The 25,262-nt window shown below is 41.1% G+C and overlaps 1 protein-coding gene across 1 annotated transcript; it reads right to left on the bottom strand.

Annotated features, from left to right (window-relative positions):
- Positions 1-3,498: 3,498 nt before the first annotated feature.
- Positions 3,499-14,983, bottom strand: eve1 (even-skipped-like1; the record flags this gene model as incomplete). The annotated part of the gene is made up of 4 exons (XM_038737143.1): positions 14,754-14,983; positions 11,429-11,901; positions 4,540-4,570; positions 3,499-3,516 (listed from the first exon to the last, which is right to left on the bottom strand). Coding segments are annotated over exons 1-4 (735 nt in total), but the record flags the coding sequence as incomplete, so codon positions are not given.
- Between the last annotated feature and the right edge of the window lie 10,279 nt (positions 14,984-25,262).

The following is a 25,262-nucleotide window of genomic DNA, read 5'->3' on the forward strand; positions in this document are numbered from 1 at the left end:
CCTTTATTCAAGTTCTTCCCGATTCCAGCCTTACTTTTTCACTTAATTGTCTACATCTTTATCAAAATCAAAATCTGCACATTTGAATAAGAGGAATGAAAAAAAATAGACAAAACTTACCAATGAGAATATCGTAGCTTGTGTCTTTTTCTTATCTGATCTGACATGATTGTCTGGACCTATATATGGGACTCTATATACTATATACTACATACTATACTACATATACTATATGAATTGTGGCTGTTGTGGGGATCAAATCTGTACTCTTCTGGTTAAATGACAACCACTGGTCTTTGTTGGTCAGCATTTTTCCTTGTGACCGATGTGGATCAGTAAACCTGTAAGTCTTATTTGAGAGTCCCTTTCGTTTAAAGCTGATCTGGTTTCACATCTAACAGGCTCATTAAACTCAAAAGGAAAATTATTTGCTCAGCTAATTTATGCATCAATAAATGAAAGACTCTCCCTTGAGCAAGCATAATGTTAAATATTACATGGCTGAAACCACCATGGCTCTTTCTATTGTTAGAAAGAGAACTAGCACAGTGCTTAGTGAGTAAAGGCGCATTTTAGGAAGTATGCTGAGCTGGCAAATTTCTGTCCACTTAGCAATGCCAAAATACAGCATTGGAGAATAGCATATTTTTCAACATTGACAAGGGAAAAACATTACTTCTCTCTATGATTATGCCCATCTTCTAGCTAAAGCTAGCAAACAACAATTTCCATTTGCATTGCTCAAGTTTGATTAACTTGCCTGTCCAGCAGAAAACAGGTAACTTTTGTCCTGCATAAGCACCTTCCAACTGGGAAAAGCCACACTGATGTTTATCCTTGATTTCTGCCGTCATCTGTCCCAACTTTGCTGGGCTTCATCATGTTTCCCTTCGTGCTAAATGATATGTGTGGTCCTCTATTTGTCCAAATTTCACTTCTCTCCTTACGTCTAATAAACCAGACTATTACTTCTTCTACTTCGTATTCAAGGTAGTGACTAAACGCACTCTGTAGGGCAGTTTGTCCGTTTGGGTTGTAGAAACATGGCAGAAAAACATGGCGGGGGGTCCGCAGTGTATATAGATAGAAATGGCTCATTCTAAGGTAATAGAAACATAATGGTAATTATGTAATATAAAGATATTATACACCACTGAAAACATAGTTATGGATATTATATTGCATTTCTGTCAATAGATCCTCCTAAATATTCCACACTGAACCTTTAGGACATCGATATTTAACAGTGAAATTAGTTACCAGTACCAGACAGAGCAATGTCTGGTCAACTCTGCAGAGAGGGACACAAACAGAACCAGCTGTTTGCACAGCTGAGGACCTCAAATATGGCCGACAGACAGTAAATCACATGAAAGCCCTTTATTCACTTCTTACCTCTCTACATCCCACCTGAGCCAGTTCAGACAGGCCAGTCTGTCTTCCCCCTCTACTTATGGCCTTACATGATTACACCACATTATTATCCTAGCAGTACCCTGTGTGTCCCGCTGTGCTAAGCTCTGTTCATGCGTACTCACCTGTAATTAACCCTTCTGTTTATTGTCCTACATTATTACATACAGCCTATGTAGAGCTGCTTCTAGTTTCAGCCTGCACAAGTATGGCTGTCATGGCGAACACCTGTCCAGGTGAGTTGGAAATCAGTGCAGGGTGCCTAAAGTTTAAAGGCGCACCTGCTGTCCTGGAATCAGCAGAAAGAACAGCACTGTGCTGTCATTTCAGCTCTCACTCTGGGACTCTTGTGGCCACATTGTCTGAACTGTATTCACATCAGTATTACAGCATTGCAACTACCAAGTGGATCTGGAATTCATTCTGCTAAAGGAAATTAATTACCTCACAAAACCTCAGAGATCATATGCTTCAGTTACAGCTTTGTTTTGATTCTGTAAACCTCATATTGATTACTCAATGAAGCAACTGTTGCACTGTAAAAGCCGTGAACACACATTTTTCATTTTCTTATTTGTTCATACTCAAACTTTTATTACCATTAAACTTAAAGATCTACCCTTGTAATGTGCATCAGTGTTCTCATGCCGTTTTTGTAGGCTGAGTTCTTAGAACTATAAAATTAGGTATAGGCCTGGCATATCCAATCCACTACTGTTCAGGGCCCACTAAAGCATTTAGTTTATTTGAAAATTGTAGTGTTGTGTTTTGGGCTGTAGGCCAACAAGCCAGACCAGTGAAAAACAGTGGAAAAGAGCCAGTTTCAAAAAATAAGCTATCATTCAATCAGCAGGCGTGTGAGACGCAAACTCTTTCTAATGCATCATTATTACAAAGGAAAATCATTTCACATTAGACCCTCTGCTGATTATAAAATAAACATTAAAATAGGCACTAACAGTCAGGAGTCTACAGCCATGCTAGCAGCTGTGGTTATACAGTAGGCTGTACTGCACACAGGTGCTTTGAGCTAAATGCTAACATCAGCATGCTAACATGCTGACAATGACAGCAGGTATAATATTTACTGCATTTACCATCTTAATCTAGCATGTTAGCATTCCAAAATGTTGCGAAAACAGTGGAAACCACTTATAGCCAGTGTTCACACTCAAATTTAAACAAGCTAACTCAAAGTTCACACAGATTAAAATGAACTAATACACGTTAATAGTTCACAAATGAAAAAAATGGACCAGAGACCCAAGTCCAGACCAGAGTGGTGAACAAACCAACCACCTATCAGACGAACATTGCCATCCCTAGATCCATGCTGATAGCACAGCTGAAATGCAATTTGATTTCAGTTTTAGACTGTCTTTCAATGACGCTATGACCAGAATAGTTTAAAACACAATTATTGCCCACTCTGTCCAGACCTGGTTCTATGAGGGTGAATTATAAATAACAATAACATATTATAATAATGTAAAAAAATCCCAACTGTAATGACAACCTGTTCTCACTACTAACTCGTCACATGGACACGTGGTAAAGACCCATCGGCTTCAGTTTGTAACACACTGGGGAACCCTATAGCGTCAATATTCAAGTAGTGGGGGAACACTAGGGCTGGGGCGATTCGTCGACGTAATCGATTACGTAAATACGTCGACGCATCGCTGCATCCGGTGTGGGATTATCCCGGACAAGCTCCAGCTACAAGACCGCGCCTTCGACCGTCTAAAGTTTGGAGTATTTCAGACACTCAACAACGTGCTGCTCCGTGAGCTCTGTGAACTGGAAACAGCTTCACTGCTGCACAACTGCTGTCCACGAATACATGAAGCAGCACGAACACGTGAAACGAAAGTATCCCGCAGCACTTTGTCTAGACGGCAGCACCGCAAATCGTGTTTACTTTCTGTCGTTGTTATTATCACAACACATCAGTGAGTGGAAATGTGATTCATTTTAAGATTTGCTGCTATTGTCATTATTCTAATGTGCTTCATTAGGATGATTGAATAAAATATAGATTTATTGATTAGACATGTTTTTGATATTTATTTTGGATAATCGAGTAATAGGCAACTTTTCTTTCTTTAGAATAAACAAAATTAGTCGTTAGATTAATCGTCTAATCAAAAAAGTAATCGTTAGATTAATCGACTTGAAAAATAATCGATATGTACAGCCCTAGAAAACACTGAGTAAGGAGGTGGTTGGGGTGGTTCAAAGTCCGGGTTCTGGCCTGGACTATTTTTTACAGGTTAGGGATGCATACCTCTAGTGATAGGGTTGACTAATTCATGTACTCTAAGGTGCTGTCTAATTAATGTGCTGTTTTTTTTCTTGTTGATTTTCTAGCAAATAAGCTCACTGTCAGCAATGTTATTGTTAATATTTTGGCACAGTGTTTAGTATATGTGAATAGACAAGCTAAGGTTTTAATGCTGTCCTTAAAGCAACATTGTATAAGACGTTTTTGGTGCGATTTGGCACCCCTACCATTTGTGTAATTCACCACTGTCGTAAATAAAAACAGCTGTACACGTACATTTGTTATGATTACATTACAATAAAAAATCAGCAAGTCACCAACTTTGCTAACGCAGCCAAACTTCATGAAAGTCCAACAACACAAGACATAGAAATATTACTTACTAGTCCAACATCAACAGCAGTCTTTTGCTTGGTCACTGTATGTTTCTCTTCTTAGCTTCCTCTGTCAGCATCCTCTTTCGTATATTCGCCTTGACTATTAGCTAACGTGATGTCCATAGAGGCTGCTGAGCATTCAGCGGAGCTGCTCAGCATAATGTTGCTTGAAACTTGAATGCAAGCTAGCCAACAAAGCGCAAAAGCAACCAACGTAAGAGCACTTACTGAAAACGTTATCGATGTCAGAGTGTTTTATGTAGTAAGTTTGCTAACATTAACTTGAGATTCATAACTAGCATTTATGAATCTGATGATCATAATGTCGATTTGTTAGACATGAATTCATGCTTTGTCAGGTCTGTCAGCAAGTCAGCAGGACAACAACTTTTAAAATGTTTGTTTTCTGAATGGAGTTCAGATGCTATGCTATGCTAACCTGTTCACAGTAAAGTACAACGATACCTGGAATATAGTTACAGACACATTTTCTGAACTCACCAGGTAGTTCAACTTCCTCGCTTTCTTTTCTCCCAGCAATGTCCAGTTTTGTCCGGTTTTTATATAAATATGAAGTAGTAGTCCAGCAGAACTCTGGTGCCATCCGACGCTAACAACAACAGTGGAAACTTATGTGCACGGAAGCTAGCTGCTGAGAAGCGCGAGTGAAGATAAATCAAGTTGTAATCCCAAAAACTAAAGTAAAAAGCTAATTTAATAAAAGCAGTTAACTCTGAGCTCCTACCGTGAGTAAATGGCGTAGTTGTCAAGAAAAATTACTCGCAAGTTGGAAAATTTAAACTTGCATGAACCAGCGAATGTCACGATAAACGCCTCTTTCGCAGGAATTTGCCTCTTCGCGTTGCTCTCTCTTTTTCTCTTCCTCGGACTTCTTCTTCAGTCTCTTTGTAGCCTCTGCCATGATATCAATACTGAGAATACCAGGCTAGCTGTTTCCAAAGAACTTACATTGTACATTCTATACTTTTGCTTCCTTTTATATTACCAGCACCAGACAGAGCAATGTTTTATTTCCTGTTTCAAGAGTTTCGTTGAAGTGTTGTGGTGTCGTAAAGCATTATGCTGTTCTCGCAATACAAATCGTGCACAGGATTTCAATCCTATGTAGAGCTAGACAAAGCGTCAGTGACGTCATTCACCATCAAAATGAATTTGAAGCTGTCTTTAATATGGGATTAATATTCTACATAATGTTGCTTTAACTATGTTATCATAACTTTGGATTTTATTTGTTCTTAATAAACCTGATAGCTGTAGCTTGTTAAATTTGCTTTAAGTCTACGTTTCATACTTAGTGTGTTTAGAATATGTACTCACCTACTCATGTCTTGTCAAGTATAATAATAAAACAATATAATATTTACTTTATTGTCCCACTGGGAAAATTATTTTTTTCCCTCTGTTGCTGGCCTGAGCACAAACAGAAACCTATGCATTTGCAGTTGATGTCAGAGTGATGGGTAACCACAGTGCAGTGTCTAAGTGGTTAAAAGCAGATGCAAAAAAAAAATCAGTGGTGGTACAGTTTAGCAGCAGTGTGCACAAAGCACTTGTCTTTTATAGGAATCACCAGCCAACAGACTGATTGACTTTTCTGTTCAAAACCCTCTGCGTCATTAACAAGACGAGGGCTGCTACACTATGTGAGGGTTCGTAAACCAAATAACAACTGCAAGGCATGAACAAACAGAAATGCACATGCATTTAAATGCATGCAATTAATTCATGTATGCATGCATACACACAGTAGATACACACATACATACAAACATACGTACACATACACCTAATGTAAAGACGACATATACCTATATCTATGTACTCATCCATTCTCAATCTTTCTCTGTCTCGTTCACTGTCTTTAGTCTCTTTCTGTGTGTGTGTAAACACACAGTCTTATCCACAAAAAACAGCCTCTATCCATGAGGACCTCAATTTTTGTCTCCACTGTGACACAAGGCCCTATGGACTAGTGTGCATTCAGGTTAAAGTCCCCAGCAGGATACAAGAACATGAAACAAATACACACTCAATCTTTTTCTTTCTTTTTTTTTATCAGTTTATAGCTTCAGTGGAGGGTTTGTGTTTAGATTGTAAAACTCCATCAGACCACAGAGAACTATGGCAATTAATCAGCGGTATCACACTAATATGAATCAGGTCAGAGGATATTTTATTTTGAGTAAGCATGGCAGATTAATTATAAAAGTGACATTTAAAGGGATTTTGATCACAGTGCATTTTTACCATTTATAGTAACTTACAGTAAGTTACCATACTTTTAAGTGAATGGAATTCAAATCTATTAAATCTGCAAGGCACTATTTTCTGTAGAGGCCAACTTTGAGTTAAAACCTATAAAAACAAATTGAGAAAACATGGTAATTGGAATTGTTTGTTTTAATATACAGAAAACATAAATATCTGAATTCAGTGAGGTCAGTGACCATATCACTAACTGCATAGAAAATAATTAGAAATACCATTTGAACAATATTCAGAGTGTATTTTTATTTATAGTCTAGTTGTACCTTTTATGCATAATATAAACCACATTGTAGAACATTTTGCCCCAACAATACCTACCCTGTCTCCCTACAAGCTTCCGTGGTATCAGTATTATGTTAAATATATTAGCTAACATTAAAAACGCAGGTCACGTTTCTTTAACATTGTGTGGAAGTCGGGTACAGTGCCCAAGGAGTGGCAGACTGGGGTGGTGGTTCCCCTGTTCAAAAAGGGGGACCAGAGAGTGTGTGCCAATTACAGGGGTATCACATTTCTCAGCCTCCCCGGTAAAGTCTACTCCAGGGTGCTGGAACGGAGGGTTCGGCCGATAGTCAGATTGAAGAGGAACAATGTGGTTTTCGTCCTGGTCGTGGAACAACTGACCAGGTCTTTACTCTCACAAGGATCCTGGAGAGGGCTTTGGAGTACGCCCATCCAGTCTACATGTGCTTTGTAGATCTGGAGAAGGCGAATGACCGGGTCCCCCGGGAGATACTGTGGGAGGTGCTGGGGGAGTATAGGGTGAGGGGGGCCCTTCTCAGGGCTATCTAATCCCTGTACATCCAAAGCGAGAGCTGTGTCCGAGTACTCGGCAGTAAGTCGTACTCTTTCCAGGTGAAGGTTGGCCTTTGCTAGGGCTGCGCAATCCTGATTGTGATATTCATGGACAGGATATCGAGGCGTAGTCGTAGCGAGGAGGGGCTGTGGTTCGGTGGGCTTGGGATCTCGTCACTGCTTTTTGCGGATGATGTGGTCCTGATGGCATCAACGGTCCGTGACCTTCAGCTCTCACTGGATCGGTTCGCAGAGCTAGATGGAGCCAGTATTCCATATATGGTAATTTCCCCCGCACAACAACGCTCAGTCTGTCTGTACTGCTCATTGGCAACAACAGCCTGGTAACATGCAAAAGGCCAATCAGAAGACAGTAGGCTTTGAGAGGGAGGGCCTTAAAGAGAGAGGACCATCTACAGCTTGTTTCAGAAAGAGGCTGAATTGAAGCCCTGCATGAAGAGTCAGTATAAGACAGAAAACTATTTTGAATCATGCAAAGCTGCCATACAGGAGTCAAAGAACTACAATATAGCACTGGAAAAGCAGTATAATACGTCTCCTTTAAGCAGTACTGTTTCTGTGGTGTGAGGTACCCTGAAACCTGACTGAAAGTTTTCCAGCAGATTGTTTTCGGTTAAAAATGAGGAGAGTTGAGAAAGAACCACCTCAACATAAAACATAATTTAGAAATGGGTCTAAAATTATTCAAATGGGTCTAAAATTATTCAAATCCATAGGATTGGAATTTTTTAATAAGAGGATGAACCACAGCATGTTTAAAAGTGGATGAAACAATTCCATTTAAAATAGCTATTTATTATAGACAAAAGGCTAGGACCAACAGTATCTAAAACCTCTTTCAAGAGATGTGAGGGGACATCGTCTGTAGGAACAAAAGTAGGCTTCATGTCTGAGGCTATTGTGGTATCCGAACAATATCCATCAGTTCTGACAAGGCCACAGGCTCAAAACAATTGAGAGAAACAGGGCATGGGGCTCGCTCAGATGGGTTGATATTGGAAGGTGACATACCAGATCTAATGATGTTAACCTTGTCAATAAAGAACCTCAAAAACGTCTCCTTAATTTCAGAGGTAGTATCAGGGAGTGCAGTAGCATAGTTTAGAGCAGTGTTTATTACACTAAACAAGGTTTTAGGGTTGTGTGGATTCTGAGCTATAATATCTGAGAAATACTTTGGCACGATGTTAGGCAGTTTCTCTGTATTTCATAGGACACTTGCAGATTATTCTTCCAATTCCTCTCCCCACCTGCATTCTTGTCTAAGGGCATGACTCTCACTATTAAGCCAAGGTTGAGCTAAGCATAAAGGACCTCTTGATCTGAATGATGGTGTCATGCATGTTTTTGTTGCTTTCTTTGCATTACATTACATAGTCATGCATTTGTTTTTTTTCATTACATATTAGATACTACAGACAGTTTTGAATGGCGTTAATGATATTTATTAATATCTTATCAAAACGTGATCTATGTACAATTCATTCCTTCACAAGTCCTGACACACATCATCTTCCATCTACTGGTAGTGTGAATTGCGTTTGTTCACTTTCAGCGATCATTTGATCTTTTTTGGTTCCTTGGATTGAAACATTGTCTCTGTGAAACGTGACCAAACCTACATTTTGTTATTTGTAAAATTGTCTCTGGGTGTGGTGTTAGACAAAGCCTGCCTCTGTTCTGTAGAGTTTTATGACTGTGTACCTTAACAGGGGATCACTTAACAGCTGTTTTGATGTCAGAGCAAAGGTCAGCAATTTAAAAACAATTATCATACAAACACATTATTTTCAACCTTCAAGTAATTTTTCATTCAAAAATTTCACTCACATATCAGGAATATTTTACAGTAAAGGCACAGAGGCAAGATCCATTGTAGACATTTTCCTGTGACACAGAACATATTGAACAGCAACATTTACGTGCTAGAACAATTTCTTGATGAGCAGCGGGCTGCAGTTCTAAACTTAACCATTGAACCATTGATTTCAGTAGATGTAGAGGATAATAGTAAAGGCTGCAGTTACACTTATGCACTTACAGTTTTGTATGAGAATTTTTTCAGCATGTTTGTTGACAACAAGATCATGCAATGAGTGAAACTCTGCTAGAAGCACAACTGATGTACACAACCGCTCTGCCTCTAGTTTTCTACGAATTGAATCGGTTCTCTTTACTCTCTTTACCATGAAATAGCCAAATGTGTCAGTGAATATCAATTTACACTTTACAGTTGTACAAATAAATAAAATCAGCAGTCATTAGTATTACAGCAGAGAAAACAATGAAAACTCCAAAACCATAATATGTACATCAATGTCTTCACTTGGTGCAATTGTGCTTTTATAGATGCTGACTTCAAAATGTCTTTTTGTGTTTCTTTTTTCATCTTCGCTCCCCTTCACCTAATCAAAATCACATCAAACAAACACACAAACTCATATGTGCACACTTACTGTGGCTTTGCATTGTTTGTGTCTTTGCATACCACACCAGGGGGGCTCTTTAAAACATCACTGGTTGGGCATAAGGGTCAAAGAATCTCAAAAAACAACATTGCCTGTAATGAAAGGTGACAAATCTGAGGATTTAGAAGGTGTTTGAGTTACATTAAAGTGCAGGAATGCTCTAGCAGCCTATCATTCTGAAGAGCTGACCACCAGATGTAAGTATCGAAATAGAAATTCAAGCATTTGCAGGAATGTTAGCATGTACTGAAGACTACCAAAGGTACTGACTTCTCCACTCAGGCTTAAGATAATTTATAAGAGGATATGTCAAGAAACAGAAGCTCAAAGTATTATGTATGGCTGGCAAAAATTTGAATTTACAATATTTTATGAATAATGGTATATAGTCTGTGTCAGTCTGTATCAGTTTTGTTAGAAATTACAGAGAAATAAAGAGTAGATATTCCTAGAAAATAAATAAAAATAAAAATCATACAAAAGATTTAACTCTAGTTTAGACTGAAAATACGATGCATTTTTCCACCCTGATGATGTTATGTAGATTTCTGAAATGAGTATACTGTGGCTTAAAGAGTAACACCAGGCTGACAAGCAGTGTTCCACTGCCCTCTCTGGCTGAAAGTTTGAATTCTGCAGTAAGATGAGTAGTTACACCACTGAAGGTTAGCAAAAACAAGTTTTTCGATGTTAAGTTACTCTTTAAGGATTGTTATGGCGTATCCTGACTGAATGCAAAGATTTTTTAAAGCTGCCATTGCATACAAGAAAATGGAAATATGCAAGTGCACACAGAGACAAATTTGCTCCATGAAACCGAACTCTGAAAGAAGGTGGATGAAAGTGGCATTGATGCAAGTTGAATATTTTAACTGGAGTCAAAATTTTGCTCTACTACCCATTGCTGTGTGAGTCCTCTTTATCAATATACATACATAAAAGTCTCAGCTGGTGGCTCAGTTGATAGATTGGCTGTTTGGGGTTAATAAACATGGACTGTACCAACAATCTAATGGACAAAGTCATAAGAAAAAAGCAAGACAAACACTTGTTTGGTATTAAATCTGAATGCATCTTGAAGCTGGCAGTTTGCTCCAAAAGCAACTGAATTTGGCAGGTTTGCACAGACATAATGTTAGCTATGCTACTGAGGCCCTCATCCACACTACTACGTTTTTGTTTAAAAACTGAGTTTTAAAACGAAAATTATCTCCGTCCATCTAGTGGCCGTTCAGGTACAGTGGGCATGTGCATGTCGGTGTAAACATGGTTGACGATGGATAGATGATGGATGGATGGACCAGTAACGACCTGGAACTGGAGTTTAAAGCAGCTGTGGCGGCGGAAAACAGACTGAGAGTCGTTGCAAAGTAAATAAGGTAACATGCACAGTAAGTGTAGGCTATAAACGACAACGCAATAGTGTGGATGGGGCCTGAAAAGGTTTGCGTTCTGGCCAACCTACTGAATTTGGTGAAAGAATTTCACAGCCTTGTAATACACTTTTTGTCAAGTAGTAAACATTGGCCTCCAGTTAAAAAGCAGTGTCGTGTGTTTGGTGTTGTTTTAGATAAGACCTGTCAATCACATGTTTCCATTTCATGTTTGTACTGTAGTGAAACTCTGTGGTGCTGTTTTGACTTGGCAAGCATCGCAATGTAGATAGCATTAATTGAAGTATACAGGGAGGATACTGCTATTTGTTTGCAGCAGCTTATTTGAAAGCCTTGGGGAGTGTGGAAAATTAAATTTTGTTTGACGCAGTTTCTGTCTGGTTTTACACTATCTCTTCCCTCTGCTCTAGGTTGGCAGGCTGGATGTTGGCCTTGGGACTACGACGCTGGCTCAGTCCCAGTGTCTCCCCTCTTGCTTTGAGCAGTTGTTCTGGTCCCCAGTGAAGGCAGAGGGGGCAAGGACATGAGGCGGGATGGTGCATGATGCTGGTGGAAGGGTAGAGGGCTGCTGTGGTTGGAGGCAACCCTCCTGGTCTGTTGTGGTACTGGGAGAGGCGGAGTGCATCCAGGGTCCTCATGGGTGCGCTGTAGCGACTGTGTGCTGAGGATGCTGGTGAGGAGAGAGATAGGGGGTAGTGGTGGTGGAGCGGGAGGGGGGGTGGCATGAAGGGGTATGTCAAGGTGGAGGAAGGGGAGGCACGGCCCATCAGGAGTGCCCCCAGAGGGTCGACGAGAGGGTGAGGCCACGGTAAGGAGTGTCTCTGCCGTTTGTCCTTCATCCTCCTGTTCTGGAACCACACCTGGAGAGAGGAAAGGAAGGAACAAAGAAAGAATTAAGGTAAGGAACATCAAAAGGAGTACAACAAGGAAAGAAGGAAGAAACACAGGAAGAAGGGCGACAAAGTTGAGAAGACGACAATGCAGATTTGAATAAGGTGAGAGAAGACAGGAGTGTGTAACCCCCCCTCCCCTGACACACAAACCCCACACGATTATAGGCAATCCTTGACAATTCTGATTCAACTATGTAAATCCCAAATCCTTAGTCGGGGGCACCCCTCCTTGGACCCCTACCCCTATCTGCTAATTAGCACTAAACACAAAGTAGTACAGCTGAGGCTGATGGGAATGTCATTGGCTTTGTAGGTATTTGGTCATAAATCAAATTATTGAAACGTTTAAATTTAGACCTGACATGGGACATCAGTTAATGTTATTATGATTCATCATGTAGGGAGCATGAGCGTCTGTCACAAATTACACTACAATCTATCCACTAGTTGTTCAGATATTTCCCTCAAAACAAAAATGACAACCTGATGGTGGCACTGGATTAAAAGTCAGAGGATCATCAAAGTCAATAAGATTAATCCTGTGGGGAACATGAGTGTCTGTACAAAAATGTCCACCTGTTGGTGGCTGTAATGTAGCAAGTCTAGTAAATAATAGGGACAAGTTATTGCTGCTCAGTGATTAGAGACTGAAGTGTAGCCTGTGGGCAGTGTGAGCATGTGTGACAACAGCAGTAGCATACACAGTAGCTGCAATGTATCTATGTCCCCAACATGGCTCCTATTAAAGCTTGGAAACTGAGAATACTCGCATAGACTGGTCATTAAACATTACAGTGGTAGTAAAGGAAAAGTCAAGGGATCCCCAAAGTCATAGTACATTGTGTGGGAACCATGTATTAACTGTAGATGTTCAAATAGTTCTGATAATTGTACTTAATATATCAAAATATTTAATTCCATTGCTCTTCACCAGATTCCATTTTTCTATATTATTCCTGCTTTTTTCTGTTGCTGGACTGACGTCTGTACCGTCTTGAAGCTTTAAAGCTGAGACTTACAAGCTGCTTGTGTGTCTGTCTGTCCAGTCCTCAACTATTTTACCAGCTCATAGAATCTCCCGAATAGGCTGCGCTTCTAAAACGTCAGGTGGCAGCATTTACAAGGCATTGCCTCACATTCCTGCTCTTTCATAAAAGACCCTCCAGTATTTGGCAGAAAGGTGGGTGCATTTACTGCGCATTAAAGCTGCTGCATTGGGCCAGACGCTCTCTGTGTCAAATGTTAGAAACTGCTAAACCTGTCACTGTTCAATCTACCACGCTGATTGAAATGACAAGTAAGGGGAGAGATGATGTTAACCTTACAGGAAATGTCAAAGGGGTGTTGTTGTTTAGGTTTTATTAGGCAGTTGTTTGAGATTTTTCACTTCCTGTTTTCACCTGCATGGTTTTATTTTTTGGGTCTATAAGCAACGACTGTGAACAAATGAGGTAAGACAACAGAATTTCATAAAGCCTGCCAATCAGTGAAGGTGACATATTATTGAGGAAAGCGCACTGTTGTTCTGACAGCTAGATGAAAAAATCAATATGGCTGTCGAGTAAGTGCGGTAAATACGGAGCTGTAGCTGAAGAGCAATTAGCTTAGCATAAGGTTGGAACCAGGGGCAAACAGCTGGCCCGGCACGGTTTTTTTTTTTTATACATTTGATGAAACAGATACTGTTTAAATTTTCAGAAAACCATATATTAGCTTTCTTGCTGAGGGTTAGATGAGAACAGCGATACCACTCTCATGTCTGTACAGTAAATATGTACCTGGAGCCAGCAGCCAGTAAACTTAGACTGGAAGACTGGAAACAGGGGGAACGACTATTCTGGCTTTGTCCTAAAAAAACACACTCTTCATATCAACTTGTTATATCCATACTAACGTGTAATAATGACAATAATCACAGTTTGTGTTGGACTATATTTTGTCTGGGACCAAATGTCAAACAATGAGTGACGACTCCAGCTCCATACTCAGACATCACATTGATATTAATCTTCTCATCTATCTATCTCTTGTAATGTATATGTTGAACTATTTCTTAAATACTGTCTCTCTATGTTAGTGGCTCCTCCCACCTTTGTCTGCAAACTGAATATTAGCTTAAACAGAAATTCAACCAAGGACGTACATCTAGAAAATAGATGGACAGACCAACCTTCAGTATCTGGTCTGGGACAATAATCAACACTGATGATACTAGTTAGCAAGCATCAGTCTTATCATATTGCTAACCATTTTCTCTATTTTAAGCTCCATCATGCTCTATTGAGCTGTGTGATGAGATTATTGTCTTTCAAAAAAAGAAGTGGAAAGCCACATTAAAAACTGTGTTCAAGGATGCTGATCGAGAAACATTGTTGCAGTTGATTTTGAAATGTATCTCTGTCCATAGGAAGAAGGATGTGTTGAGGCTTAGCAAAACTGTCTCCACACTGTCTAACTGGAATTATTTCTAATAAATGTCAGTGAAGTCAAAGCTTGATTAACCTGCATAGAGGACCTTGGTGCAAAAATGAGCTGCTGGGCCCCTACTGTTCCTCCCACTCTCTGTGCAGGCATAGGCCTAAACTATTCCTATGCTGGAATATAAAATGGACACATGATGTTTAATGTAAACATCTGTTTGTATGTTGCTGTATGATAATATGCTCTTTCTCTCGATTTCACTTATTTGATGGCATAGGCTGCAGATAAATGCTGAAGTAGCCTAACTGTGAGTTGACATGTGATTTGTACCCTTATAAAATGTCACTGGCTCTTACCCTCACTGACAGCAGGGCTTGTGCTACAGCACAGTAGCCTACCTTTATTGTTGTCTCAGGTAAGTTGAGCGCCGTGGCCAGTTCGCAGCGCCGGGGTCTGGAAACGTAGCTCTCCTTTCCATACTCCTGCTCCAGTCGGGACAGCTGTTCCCGCGTGAAGGCTGTCCGGTGTCGCCTGCTGTGGTCGAGCAGCGTGGTACGCGGGCATGGCTCCGTCTGATCCTTCTCGCCGTGCGCAACAGCGGCAGTCGCCATTGGCGTCTGTCTGCCCTCCGCCACTGAAAGGACGCACACGGATCAGCACGAGTATGCAGTGGGCATAATAAGGCCGAATATGAGGCTCTTCCTGTTGCGCCTTTAGTAATGCAGCCCTAATGCCTCAGAGTAGGAAATCTAAACTACAAATAGACTTAGCACAGGCCATAAAGTACATTGCTGTATGCCTATAATTAGACTACATTTTAAATGCAACATTGTCACAAAGTAAATGCCAATATACCTAGAGATTAGGCCTGTACTTCTTAAACCAAATATTGTGGTTGGGGTCCTGGAGACCCAGGGTCCAGCTCAAAAAAATGAGCTACTTAACATTGCTTTATCAGCTTGTTACTTGACGACTTTTACTGATTTCATATCTGTGATTGGTGTTAGCAGTAGTTTTCACACATTAGCCTACTAGTCCTCCTAAACCCCAAGTAAGTTTATTAGGACTTTTATAACACTTCATAAGAGCTCTAGCAGGGACATCAACCTCTCTTGGATCAAGCAGACACCAAACATATAAGTAACACCCCTCTGTAGGATAACATGGCCTACTCTACATTTCTTTGTCTGTGAATAACGTTTTGGGTAAACAGAAGGATTATACTGTGTTCATGCCTTGCTATTATAGCATCTAAAACATGAACCTTTTCTTTATTTGCTGGATTAACAATGGTTTATGGTCATTTCCATATTTTGGGAGTTCAATACCTTTCTACATATAGGGTTTAAATAAGGTCAGAAGAAAATAAAAAAAGAATCTGTTGAAGTTAATATTATTATTAACTACACATTCAGCAGTGGAGGAAACACGGAGGAAGTAAAGCCAATGTCAACAAAACACAAAGGTTAATCCTATTTACATTTTGTGTTTAGGCCATTTTATTTACTTATTGAAGTAAGAAGTTATTTGTTGGCTATATTTGTCTGTAACAGAAGTGCAGACAGTTATCTCTGTTCCCGTTTATTAACTCGAAAATAATTGGAACTCATAGTGAACAAAGTTTGCTCAAAAGCAGATTTTTCATTTACTTACGCATCAGGTTTGTGATTTATAAAAAAATCCCTCCTATTTTCTCTTTAGTCCTTTAGGTCAAATATCCCCCCTCTGCAGGCTGGGCTGCGCTTCAGAAGGCCGGGGATGAAGCTGGCTGCAGTCTAGGCAAAAACTTCTCGCCTATCACTCAACTCACACTTCACCCTGTCTGTTCAGACAGTCAGGGAGAAGATGGGCTGTTTTTGTCCCAACACCCCCTCCTCCTTCTCCTCCTCCTCCCCCGTGTTCTCCCCCTCCGCTACTGTCTGTCTTCTCCGGGGCTTCTCCCCTCTCCTCCTCTGTCCCTATGGCCTATTGCGGGCGCTCCAGACGGGCCGTGGTGTGCGCGTCGGCCCGGCGCGGCGCCGCGGCCCGGAGAGGTGTTAAAGGTGTTTAGGGATAAAGCCTTTGGTCTCCGGCTCGGCCTTTGTACTTTTGTTATGGAGAATTATAGACGCACAGGCAGAGACAGCAGACAGACCCTCATTGTTCTCCGCCGTTTGATCTTTGCGGGTTTGGAAGTAAATCATTACAGGCCTAATGGCTCCAAATTGGCCGAGTGGGAGCACGGTGGAGAGGAAATATTAGTTTAGATAAAATTATGGCAATAACTGTCGGTATTATAGGCTACTGTATTTTTAATCATTTATTTTCTGCCTTATAGGCTACCAGATTTTCTATAAAGACTTTCTTATTTGAGTCCTTTTTGAATTTTACATTTTATTAATCCTGTTCTTTTCCAAAGTGATGGTACCCTACAAAAATTATGGTTTAATATATTTTCACTTAGGCCTATAACTGAAGTAGATTAATCTTGAAACATTTAGCCTACTTTTCATTTATGACGCTTCTGTAGGCCCTTTTCTATAATAAAATGTTTTTTATTTTTATTTTTGTGTGGATATAACCTAAATTAAGTAGGCTAGGCTACACCAGTAATTTTATTTAGAAATAAAACTAGTAGCTTTGAATATCGCACCAGGTGATTTGAAGAAATATTCTCTTTTTGTTTTGATCATGCCTTTAAATAATAACCAGTTATGACAATAAGACTGTGCAGATTAATTTAGCTTTATGTAGCGTAATAGCAGTGCAGTATCAATCAAAACGCGATCCTTTAAGTGTATAGCTTTGCCTCCAGTGTAGAAACTGACCCTTAAACCTCTGTTTTGGATGTTATTATGGCTATAATCTGCGTTGATTGTTAATCCAGCGGCCAGGTGATGATAAAGAGGACAGGCGGAGAACAGAGACAGACAGACGCCAGGTAGGGTGGAGTCAGTGTTGCATGCAGGACATTTGTCATTGTAAAAAAAACACTCAGGCACTATGGAAGACTCACATTATGTCATTCCTAAACTGTCCTATAGGCTACTTCAGACTATTAGAATCATAATATTTTTTACTTCTGAATAGATTCACACTGCTCCTATGGTTTGCTGTTTTATGACTGTTTGTGTGTCAAAATCTTTTTTAACCTTTTGTTGTGTTGACATTACTTCCTGTTACTGTTTTGAGTCATACCCCACTGCTGTGTGTAAAAATAAGTCATAATTTTTGCAGTTTTTTTAATTTTGCCTGTCAAATAGGGTTCATATTTTTGTTTTTTCACATTTTTTTTTCTTTTAACTTGTTTTTTAGCCAAACATGGGGAAAAGTATTAAAAGTGGTAATCTTTTGTCACAAACTGGGCTGCACATTTGAAGATGACAACCTATGACCATAAATATGTAGATAGCCTTTTTATTAATTATGTATGTATTTATAAATACAAAAAGAAATATGAAAGAAATCAAAGGAAATATTTTCATGTTGCAGCCCTAATAAATCAGCTGAATAGTAGGTTCATGTTATTTCTAATGGAACCAGACTTCTTTTTGCAACCAGAGGAGTCGCCCCCTGCTGGCCGTTCGATGGGATGCAGGTTTAAGTTAGGGAGACCGGGTATGGTTGTAACACTTTTTGCTTTGGCAACTATAACTCGCTGAATTTTTTTTGCTAGAGTTCTCGGACTTTTATACAAAGTACCCACATTTGTTCACTACAAATGGCACCAATTCAGTCTTCTACAAGAATATCACAGACCTCGTGAGTTGATGTCATATACATTGTGTTCCCTTGTTACACATGCGGGTGGTAAGTTGTAACAATAAGACAAGAAGCAAAAATAGATGCCACACTATATGATATGCTTCAAAAACAGGTAATTATATAAAAGAAAAATGCTTCTGTCTCACTGTAATAGACTGTCTGATGACTCCAGCCTGTTCTCGTGCTCAGGCGTCACATATACACGCTTTGGAAAAACCGTGGCTTTTGTACGCAATATGGCGATTTTGCGTGTTTGTGATATGCCCCCAGCTTCGTGTATATGAGACGCATCCAGGCTGCATGTGTATATGACGCCCTGGGGTGACCAGAAATGCTAGTAATGCTTCCGGTCGCCAAGTAGCTAGCTAGCTAGCAATGTTTGTCTTTAAGGAGTTGACAGAACTGAAGAAGTCTCTTGGATGAGGGACGAAACGTCTTCTATGGACAATCATTGCCAAGTTCATAGCTTTCTCTGTAGTCTACAAAATGCCAGAGCCATTAAGCCAATCAGAAATTAAAATGTGTTGCCCTTACAAGGCAACATGAATGCGCAGGCACATACAGAGTGGAAGTTGGAAGCGCAAGACACGACTGATGCAATAACAGTAGTTTTTTTTTTTTAGCGTTTTAATTTTACGATTCCTGGACAAAGTCACTTGCCTGGGATCAAAGATAGTCAGAGCGGCTGATGTTGGGGAGTGTAGCAAAATGCGTGCTAAATTATTATTGATGCAGACAAAAACTCTACAACCTCTTTGCAACCAGAAGTTTCGCTTTTTTAGCCAGTGGTGAGCAAAGTAACCTAGGCCTATTCAGATCCTTTAAAAAGTACCAATACCTCATTGTGAAAATACTGCATTGAAAAAGTTCAGTAAAAATACATAAGTAGGCTATAAGCAGGAAAATGTAGAAGTAGCCTATTAAGAATAAAATAAATGTTTTTACATGAAAAATGACTAATACCAAAACATGTTACGGGTGGCGTGGGGACAGAGAGGACCCAAATGCAATGTTCAGAGGGAGTTTTATTGGGGGAAAAAGGGTTAGAGGGACTGGAGTGGAGGGAGAGGTGGATGCCGGGTAAACACAGGCACGGGGAACCGAGGAGACTGGGACCAGAGAGCCAGGGAACACTGGGGCCGAGGAGGCGAGGGAGAACTGGGAGGACGCCGAGGGGGAAGTCAGAGGAGGAGAGGACCGGGGGATGAGCCCAGCCGACTGAACGGAGGACGAGGGTGAGTGAACCTGGGAGGGAAACAGACAGAGAGACAGGGTTAGAGACAATGGAGACAAAGCACAGGGAAATGAAAGTAATCAAAATACATGCAAGCTTGAGCACAGGGGTGGCACCGGGTATGGAGCAACGACAATCAAGCAAGGATGGTGTGAAGAACCGGGGTTGAAATACAGGCAGGGATGAGGTTGACTACTGGCAGGTGTGGCAGGCTGACGAGGTGGCTGATGAGGTGCAGGTGCAGGTTGTAGGCTGGGCTCAGGAGCGGAGAGGAGAGAGAGAGAGAGAGAGAGAGAGAGAGAGAGAGAGAGAGAGAGAGAGAGAGAGCACACACAGGGGAGGAAACACGGGGAGGCAGGCAGAGAACAGAGAAAACCAGGGAAAAAGCAGAATAACTGAAGAAAAGGAGAAAAACCCAGGACACTCACCGTCACCCGGGCTGCCACCACAACAAAACAGATGCCAATTACATTTATGTCAACTGTTAAGTAATTTAATTCAATCAAAACATCCTATTTTTGAAACTCTTCATACATTTTGTGTGTAAAAAAGCTTATTTTTTAAAGTAACTAGTAACTGAAGCTGTCAGATAAAGTAAAGTAGATATTTCCCTTTGAGATGTGGTGAAGTAGAATAAGAAAGTTGCATGAAAAGAAAATACTCAAGTTCAGTACAGATACCCTAAGTACACTTTGTTACTGCTTAGCTCTGGCTACCTGAAACTAAGGAAAAGACTAGAGATGTATTTCTATATTTGGGCTGTGGACGGAAAGCTATTATCCATCATGATGGTGAAAATGGCTGGCCTGGAAACGTGTAGCCTATTCACACACACAGCTTGGCATACAGCACTGCTGTACACATAGCCAAATTTCTTTTTAGTTCTGATACATTTGTATTTTTTAAATGTAAGTTTATATATAAATAGTCTTTTATCAGATTTACCTATTGTTATAATTTCTATTTTCTCGGGTCAATTATGAACTATAGATAAAATTTAACTGCTAGTAAAAACTTGAGATAACTGTCTGCTGCAAATATTTGAGTGGCTCCTCCCCTAACACACGTTATCTCACTCCAAGCTTTTGATAAAACTTGAGAGCCCTGAACCTTCTTTGGATAACTATGACCTGGATGACTGAGAACCTTCACAGACACCGATGGCTTCATATTAAAATACGAAACAACAACAAAAAGCAGCAACAGCAGGCAAAATTGATTTTCATGGACACATGGAACACGCTGTCTGGTGTCCTATGGCTGCTCTGCCTAAACACTCCTGATGAATAGATAGCATTACTTGTTAATAACTGCTAACCACTAACTGTAGCTGCCGTTAGGTAGTTAGGTCAGTTCTATTTCGTATAGGCTTCGCCTTCTAAGGCCATTCGCTATTGGGTTTACCCTTACGCACGCCTGCGTGGCACTGATAAATTTTGTCCACACCCACCCACAGCGTGGGCCTCTCCTACGTCCGCACCTGGTGAACGGTGAGACCCAACCATCGGCTCCCATTTTAATTCAGCACTGAGCAACATTGTCTTAAGAGACAGACTTCATGCAGCCTGACTCCGATGTCACAAGCAGTTCATTTTCCATGTTGCCAACCTCTGCCTCCCTCCCCTCAACGGGGGAGCGGCGGGGTTATGACCCACGAGTGCAGCTACGCCGTCTCGTGTGGACCCCCCAGCGACGGCATCTCCCCCTGCCCCCTCCCCAGTCTGGGAGTGCAGTAAGGCTATGGATGCACGTGAGCAGCCACGCTGCCTCGTGCAGGCCCTCCCACCACACACACACCCTCCTTAACTGTGTGTGGAAGGTTGTCAAGTGGGGGCCCGCCCCACAAGGCGGTACACGGCCGGCCCTGCTGCGGTGAGCATCGGCCGGTTCTCTTCGGTGGCCGCGCCTCGCCATCAGATTAACGCATGCTCGCCACGCGGGGACCAGGGCACCACATCAGCAGGTCTGACCACTATTAGAGTGATACTCTGAGTGGCTCCTGTTCTATGGACAGGTGGATGAACAGCCTGGCCATGGTCACAGGCTCCAGTTCCAAAAAGAATGTGGTTCTTTTTCCGGGGCATCCAGTATCAGTACAACCGCCTGACGTTCGTTATTCTCTGGCCCCACGCACCTTCTCCAAGTGCATCGAGACGGCCTTGGAGTCTCTGCGGCGGGCGGGCATGAGAGTCCTGTTTTACCTGGACGACCTACTGCTGCTGGCATGGTCCCAGGACGAGGCGTTGGTGCAGACGGCCAAGCTTGTTGCACACTTGTCTTGCCTGGGGTTTCACGGTGAACTGGGGGGAAAAGCGCTCTCTTTTCCCTCCCAGACACTCACCTACCTGGGCGTGGTGCTGGGTTCCTCCCTCTTGAGAGCGCAGTTCTCCCAGGAGCGCGTGGACACTCTGACAGAGCTAGCAGCTCTATTAATACTAGCTGACTCTGCATAGTCAGGGAGTGTTGGTATTACACCAAGCGGGAACCTCTGGGTCTGAAAAGTAAGGCCACTCGGAAGTAGGGGAGACTGGGTGTGGTTGTAACACGGGGAGAGTTGTAACAACATCAATTCCACCAATTGGAGATGAGATAGGAGTCCTGTGATCATTTCAGTATTTACCTACTTCCTCCTCGATCAGGTATGGTGGTTATCAAAACACAACGCAATTCAAAACCACAGGGAATAATCCAGAACAAGGAAAACGGAGCAGAACACACAATACTGGACAAATACTGGAGACACAAGCAGGCATACATATACACAGGGACTAATGAGACACAGGCAGGTAGAGAGACAGCAGGGGAAACAGACAGACACCAAGGCCATAGGGAAACTAATAACCAGGAAGAAACAGAATATAAATAACTGAACCAGAACATAAGCAGACAGATCACTAATATACCCAAAAACACAACAGGGAAAACAGACTGAACTAAGATTAAACAGAACGCAGAGCAAACATGTGAATGAACAAAGGACTAGACTTAGCTACAAAACGATAATCCTAACAGTTACACTTCTTTACAAAGTGCTACACATAAAACTAGGGACTTTATAGATTTTAATATTTTACAGAATGCCCTTTGCAGTCTGGGCCCACCAAGCCTGCATTCCAGGGTTATCAGCATTCATTTGTCAGCATTGTGACCAGTACTTCCCATTCACATGTAGTTCACATGTTGCCGTGTGTATCGGCACTCAATCTTTTCTATACTCAGTCTCTGCCAGTGGAGAGGGCAGAGAAGTGTACGGGCTGCTTGTGAGAAATTCCAGTGCGCAAGAAAAAGTCCCACTATGCCAAAGAGTAAAATATAAAAGTGCTTGTACTGCATACCAGTGAGTACTGGCCCACTTCAAGCACTGACTGTGACTCTGATTAAGAATATACACGCATTGACACACACAGACACACACCTCTTTTTTGTTAGACCTAAGGATATACAAAGATGTTCTGTCCGATCTAATCTCAAATGTATACATAATTCCACTGGTGCTCACATAAAGGATGTAAGTTGAGTAGGTTGTCCTTTAGTTTGGCCCAGGACACATTTGCATTAGCCCGGGAAATAGGCAAATCTGCGAGCTAGTGTTTTATTTGTTCTGGTAGATGGTCCCCCTCCTGTTTGGAAAGATTTGCAACCGACCTGGTCCGTATTGGGCTATTCACAACCATTTATCTAATACAGCATACTAAATTGTTTTTCTAAGAAAGTCCATGATAAATTTCATGTTTTGTTCAGCGGGGCTGCCTAACAGTAGACCATATCTGTTGAAGTTTATTTCTGCTGTGTTTACTACCATAATTAAATTTGGGATGTATAGAAACAGATGCTCATTTTGCTAAAGTGAGCATGAAACCTAGTTAATGTTAACAACAGGGGCAATTTTACTTCGTACCTATGTTTCAACAAAGCAGGGGAAAAGCCAGCTTGCTGCAGTCAGTGCATTACACTAATCGTAAGTCTATCCAATTGCAACATGGATCATGGGATGGTGCTTACATAGCACTTTTAAGTACATTCCACGTGCCATGTTAACTTTTCTCGTGTCATTTCACGCTGTTCAGTCCCAATAGACCTAAGCAACACAAAGGAGGTTAACCCTATCTACACAGCTGTAGGGTTAACCAGTTGACATGCATATATAATCAATTACTTAGGTTTAGGCAGACACCACTGTGATGGTTAAGGTTAGCATAAAGTACTTCAGGGGGGATGTCAATGCTAACATCGTTAGCTAGCTAGCTACTTAAACTTTAACGTAGCTAATGTTTGTAGCTAACATTAGCGACGTAGCTAATGCGATGTAGCATGGTAACGATGTAACGTAACTTATGCAAGTTAAGCAAACTACGTAACTTCAAATAAAAAACAAAAATGAATGCTGTCTTATTATTACATTTTTCTTTCACAAGGGAACTGAATGCCGTTCTCCAGGGTTAGGGACCACTATCCTTCTGACCACCCCTCCTCCACCTTAGTGTCAGCCTTTCATGGCTATTGACATCACATTGACATGTTCACAGTGTGTACTAGCATGCTAACATCTGCTAATTAGCAGTGAACAAAGGACAGCTGAGGCTGATGGGAATGTCATACGTTTTACAGGTATTTGGTCATAAACCCAAGTATTGGGCACATTGAAATTTTGACCAGACGATGGCACTAGATGAAAAGTAAAGTGATCAAAATAATTATAAATAATCCTCTGGGGACCATGACTGTGTGTACAAAATGTCACAGCAAACCATCCAGTGGTTGTTGAAATATTTCACTAAAAAACCTTAATATTCAGCCTCATGGTGGCACAAGAGGAATAGTCAGAGGATGACCAAAGTCATTAGATTGTAACCTCGAGGGACCTTTAATTGTTAAGTTAATGTCATTTTATGGGCTGGTTGTTGAGATGTTTCACATTGAACCACAAATGTCAACATCATAGTGACATAATTTTATACGAATCCATCAAATAGCTGTCACGATATTTCAGTCTGGTCCAAAGTGGTAGACTGACCGATCCTTAGAGCAACTGAATAGTAAGAAAAATATGCAGCAGTGCCTGAGAAATTCTGACTTTAGTACATGCTGATCCACTGTGTTTTTACTCACAGTCCAGTAGCTTGCTTCTAGTCCTTTGGATACATCCAAAGTTGTTTTTCTCTCTCTTTGTGGTAAACACTGGAACCACGTGAAAATGGCTTTCATGTGTTTTAAATATTGGTGGTTAGAGAAATGCTCTGACCTCAGTTTGAGGTCACGGGAAAAAGGTTGGGAGGGTGTCATTTAGAGGGATGAAATGTTCTGTGTGAGCGATCAAACACTCACCCTGTCTTTTTCACTATATCCATATTTCAAGAACAATGCACATGTTGCATTACTTCTTTATGTAACATGTGTTAAACATATGTAACTAGGCTGCACATGCTGCTATAATGTTTTGAGAGCTTACAGAAAATATGTGTGCTGTCCCCAAGTACCCCTACACACTGGGGGTATTAAAAATGAAACAACCTAGCAGGGTTTGAGCAACATATGCTGATATCTTCATCTAAAACTCTGAAGTGCCCAAATATTTCTATTGTGGTGTTGACCCACACCAGTAACAGGCATCCTTCAGTGGCAGTGATAATTTGAAGCCTCATTGGTCCATCCATTAGAGCTGTGTTGTGTGCTACAATGTAACAGCGTTCGCAAGTTGGGGGCTTCCAGTAGCCTTCATCCTGACAAGAATTAGCCTACTGATTAAAAACATTCATGATGTCCTTAAGTCTTGAAATTGTTCAGTGGTCAATGTGATTCTGTAAAACACAGGGAACCGTTGCTTTGATCTTCTGTTGAGGCTGCAGATAAGGTAGTTTGATCAGCCATACAGAAGACTGATGAATCTTCAAAAGCCAAGATTATTATTCATGACAAAGTTTTTTACTTG

The sequence above is a fragment of the Micropterus salmoides genome, unplaced genomic scaffold, assembly GCF_014851395.1.
Source record: "Micropterus salmoides isolate LMB-PRFRI ecotype aquatic unplaced genomic scaffold, ASM1485139v1 Ms_hic_scaffold_10, whole genome shotgun sequence".
NCBI classification, from domain to species: domain Eukaryota; kingdom Metazoa; phylum Chordata; class Actinopteri; order Centrarchiformes; family Centrarchidae; genus Micropterus; species Micropterus salmoides.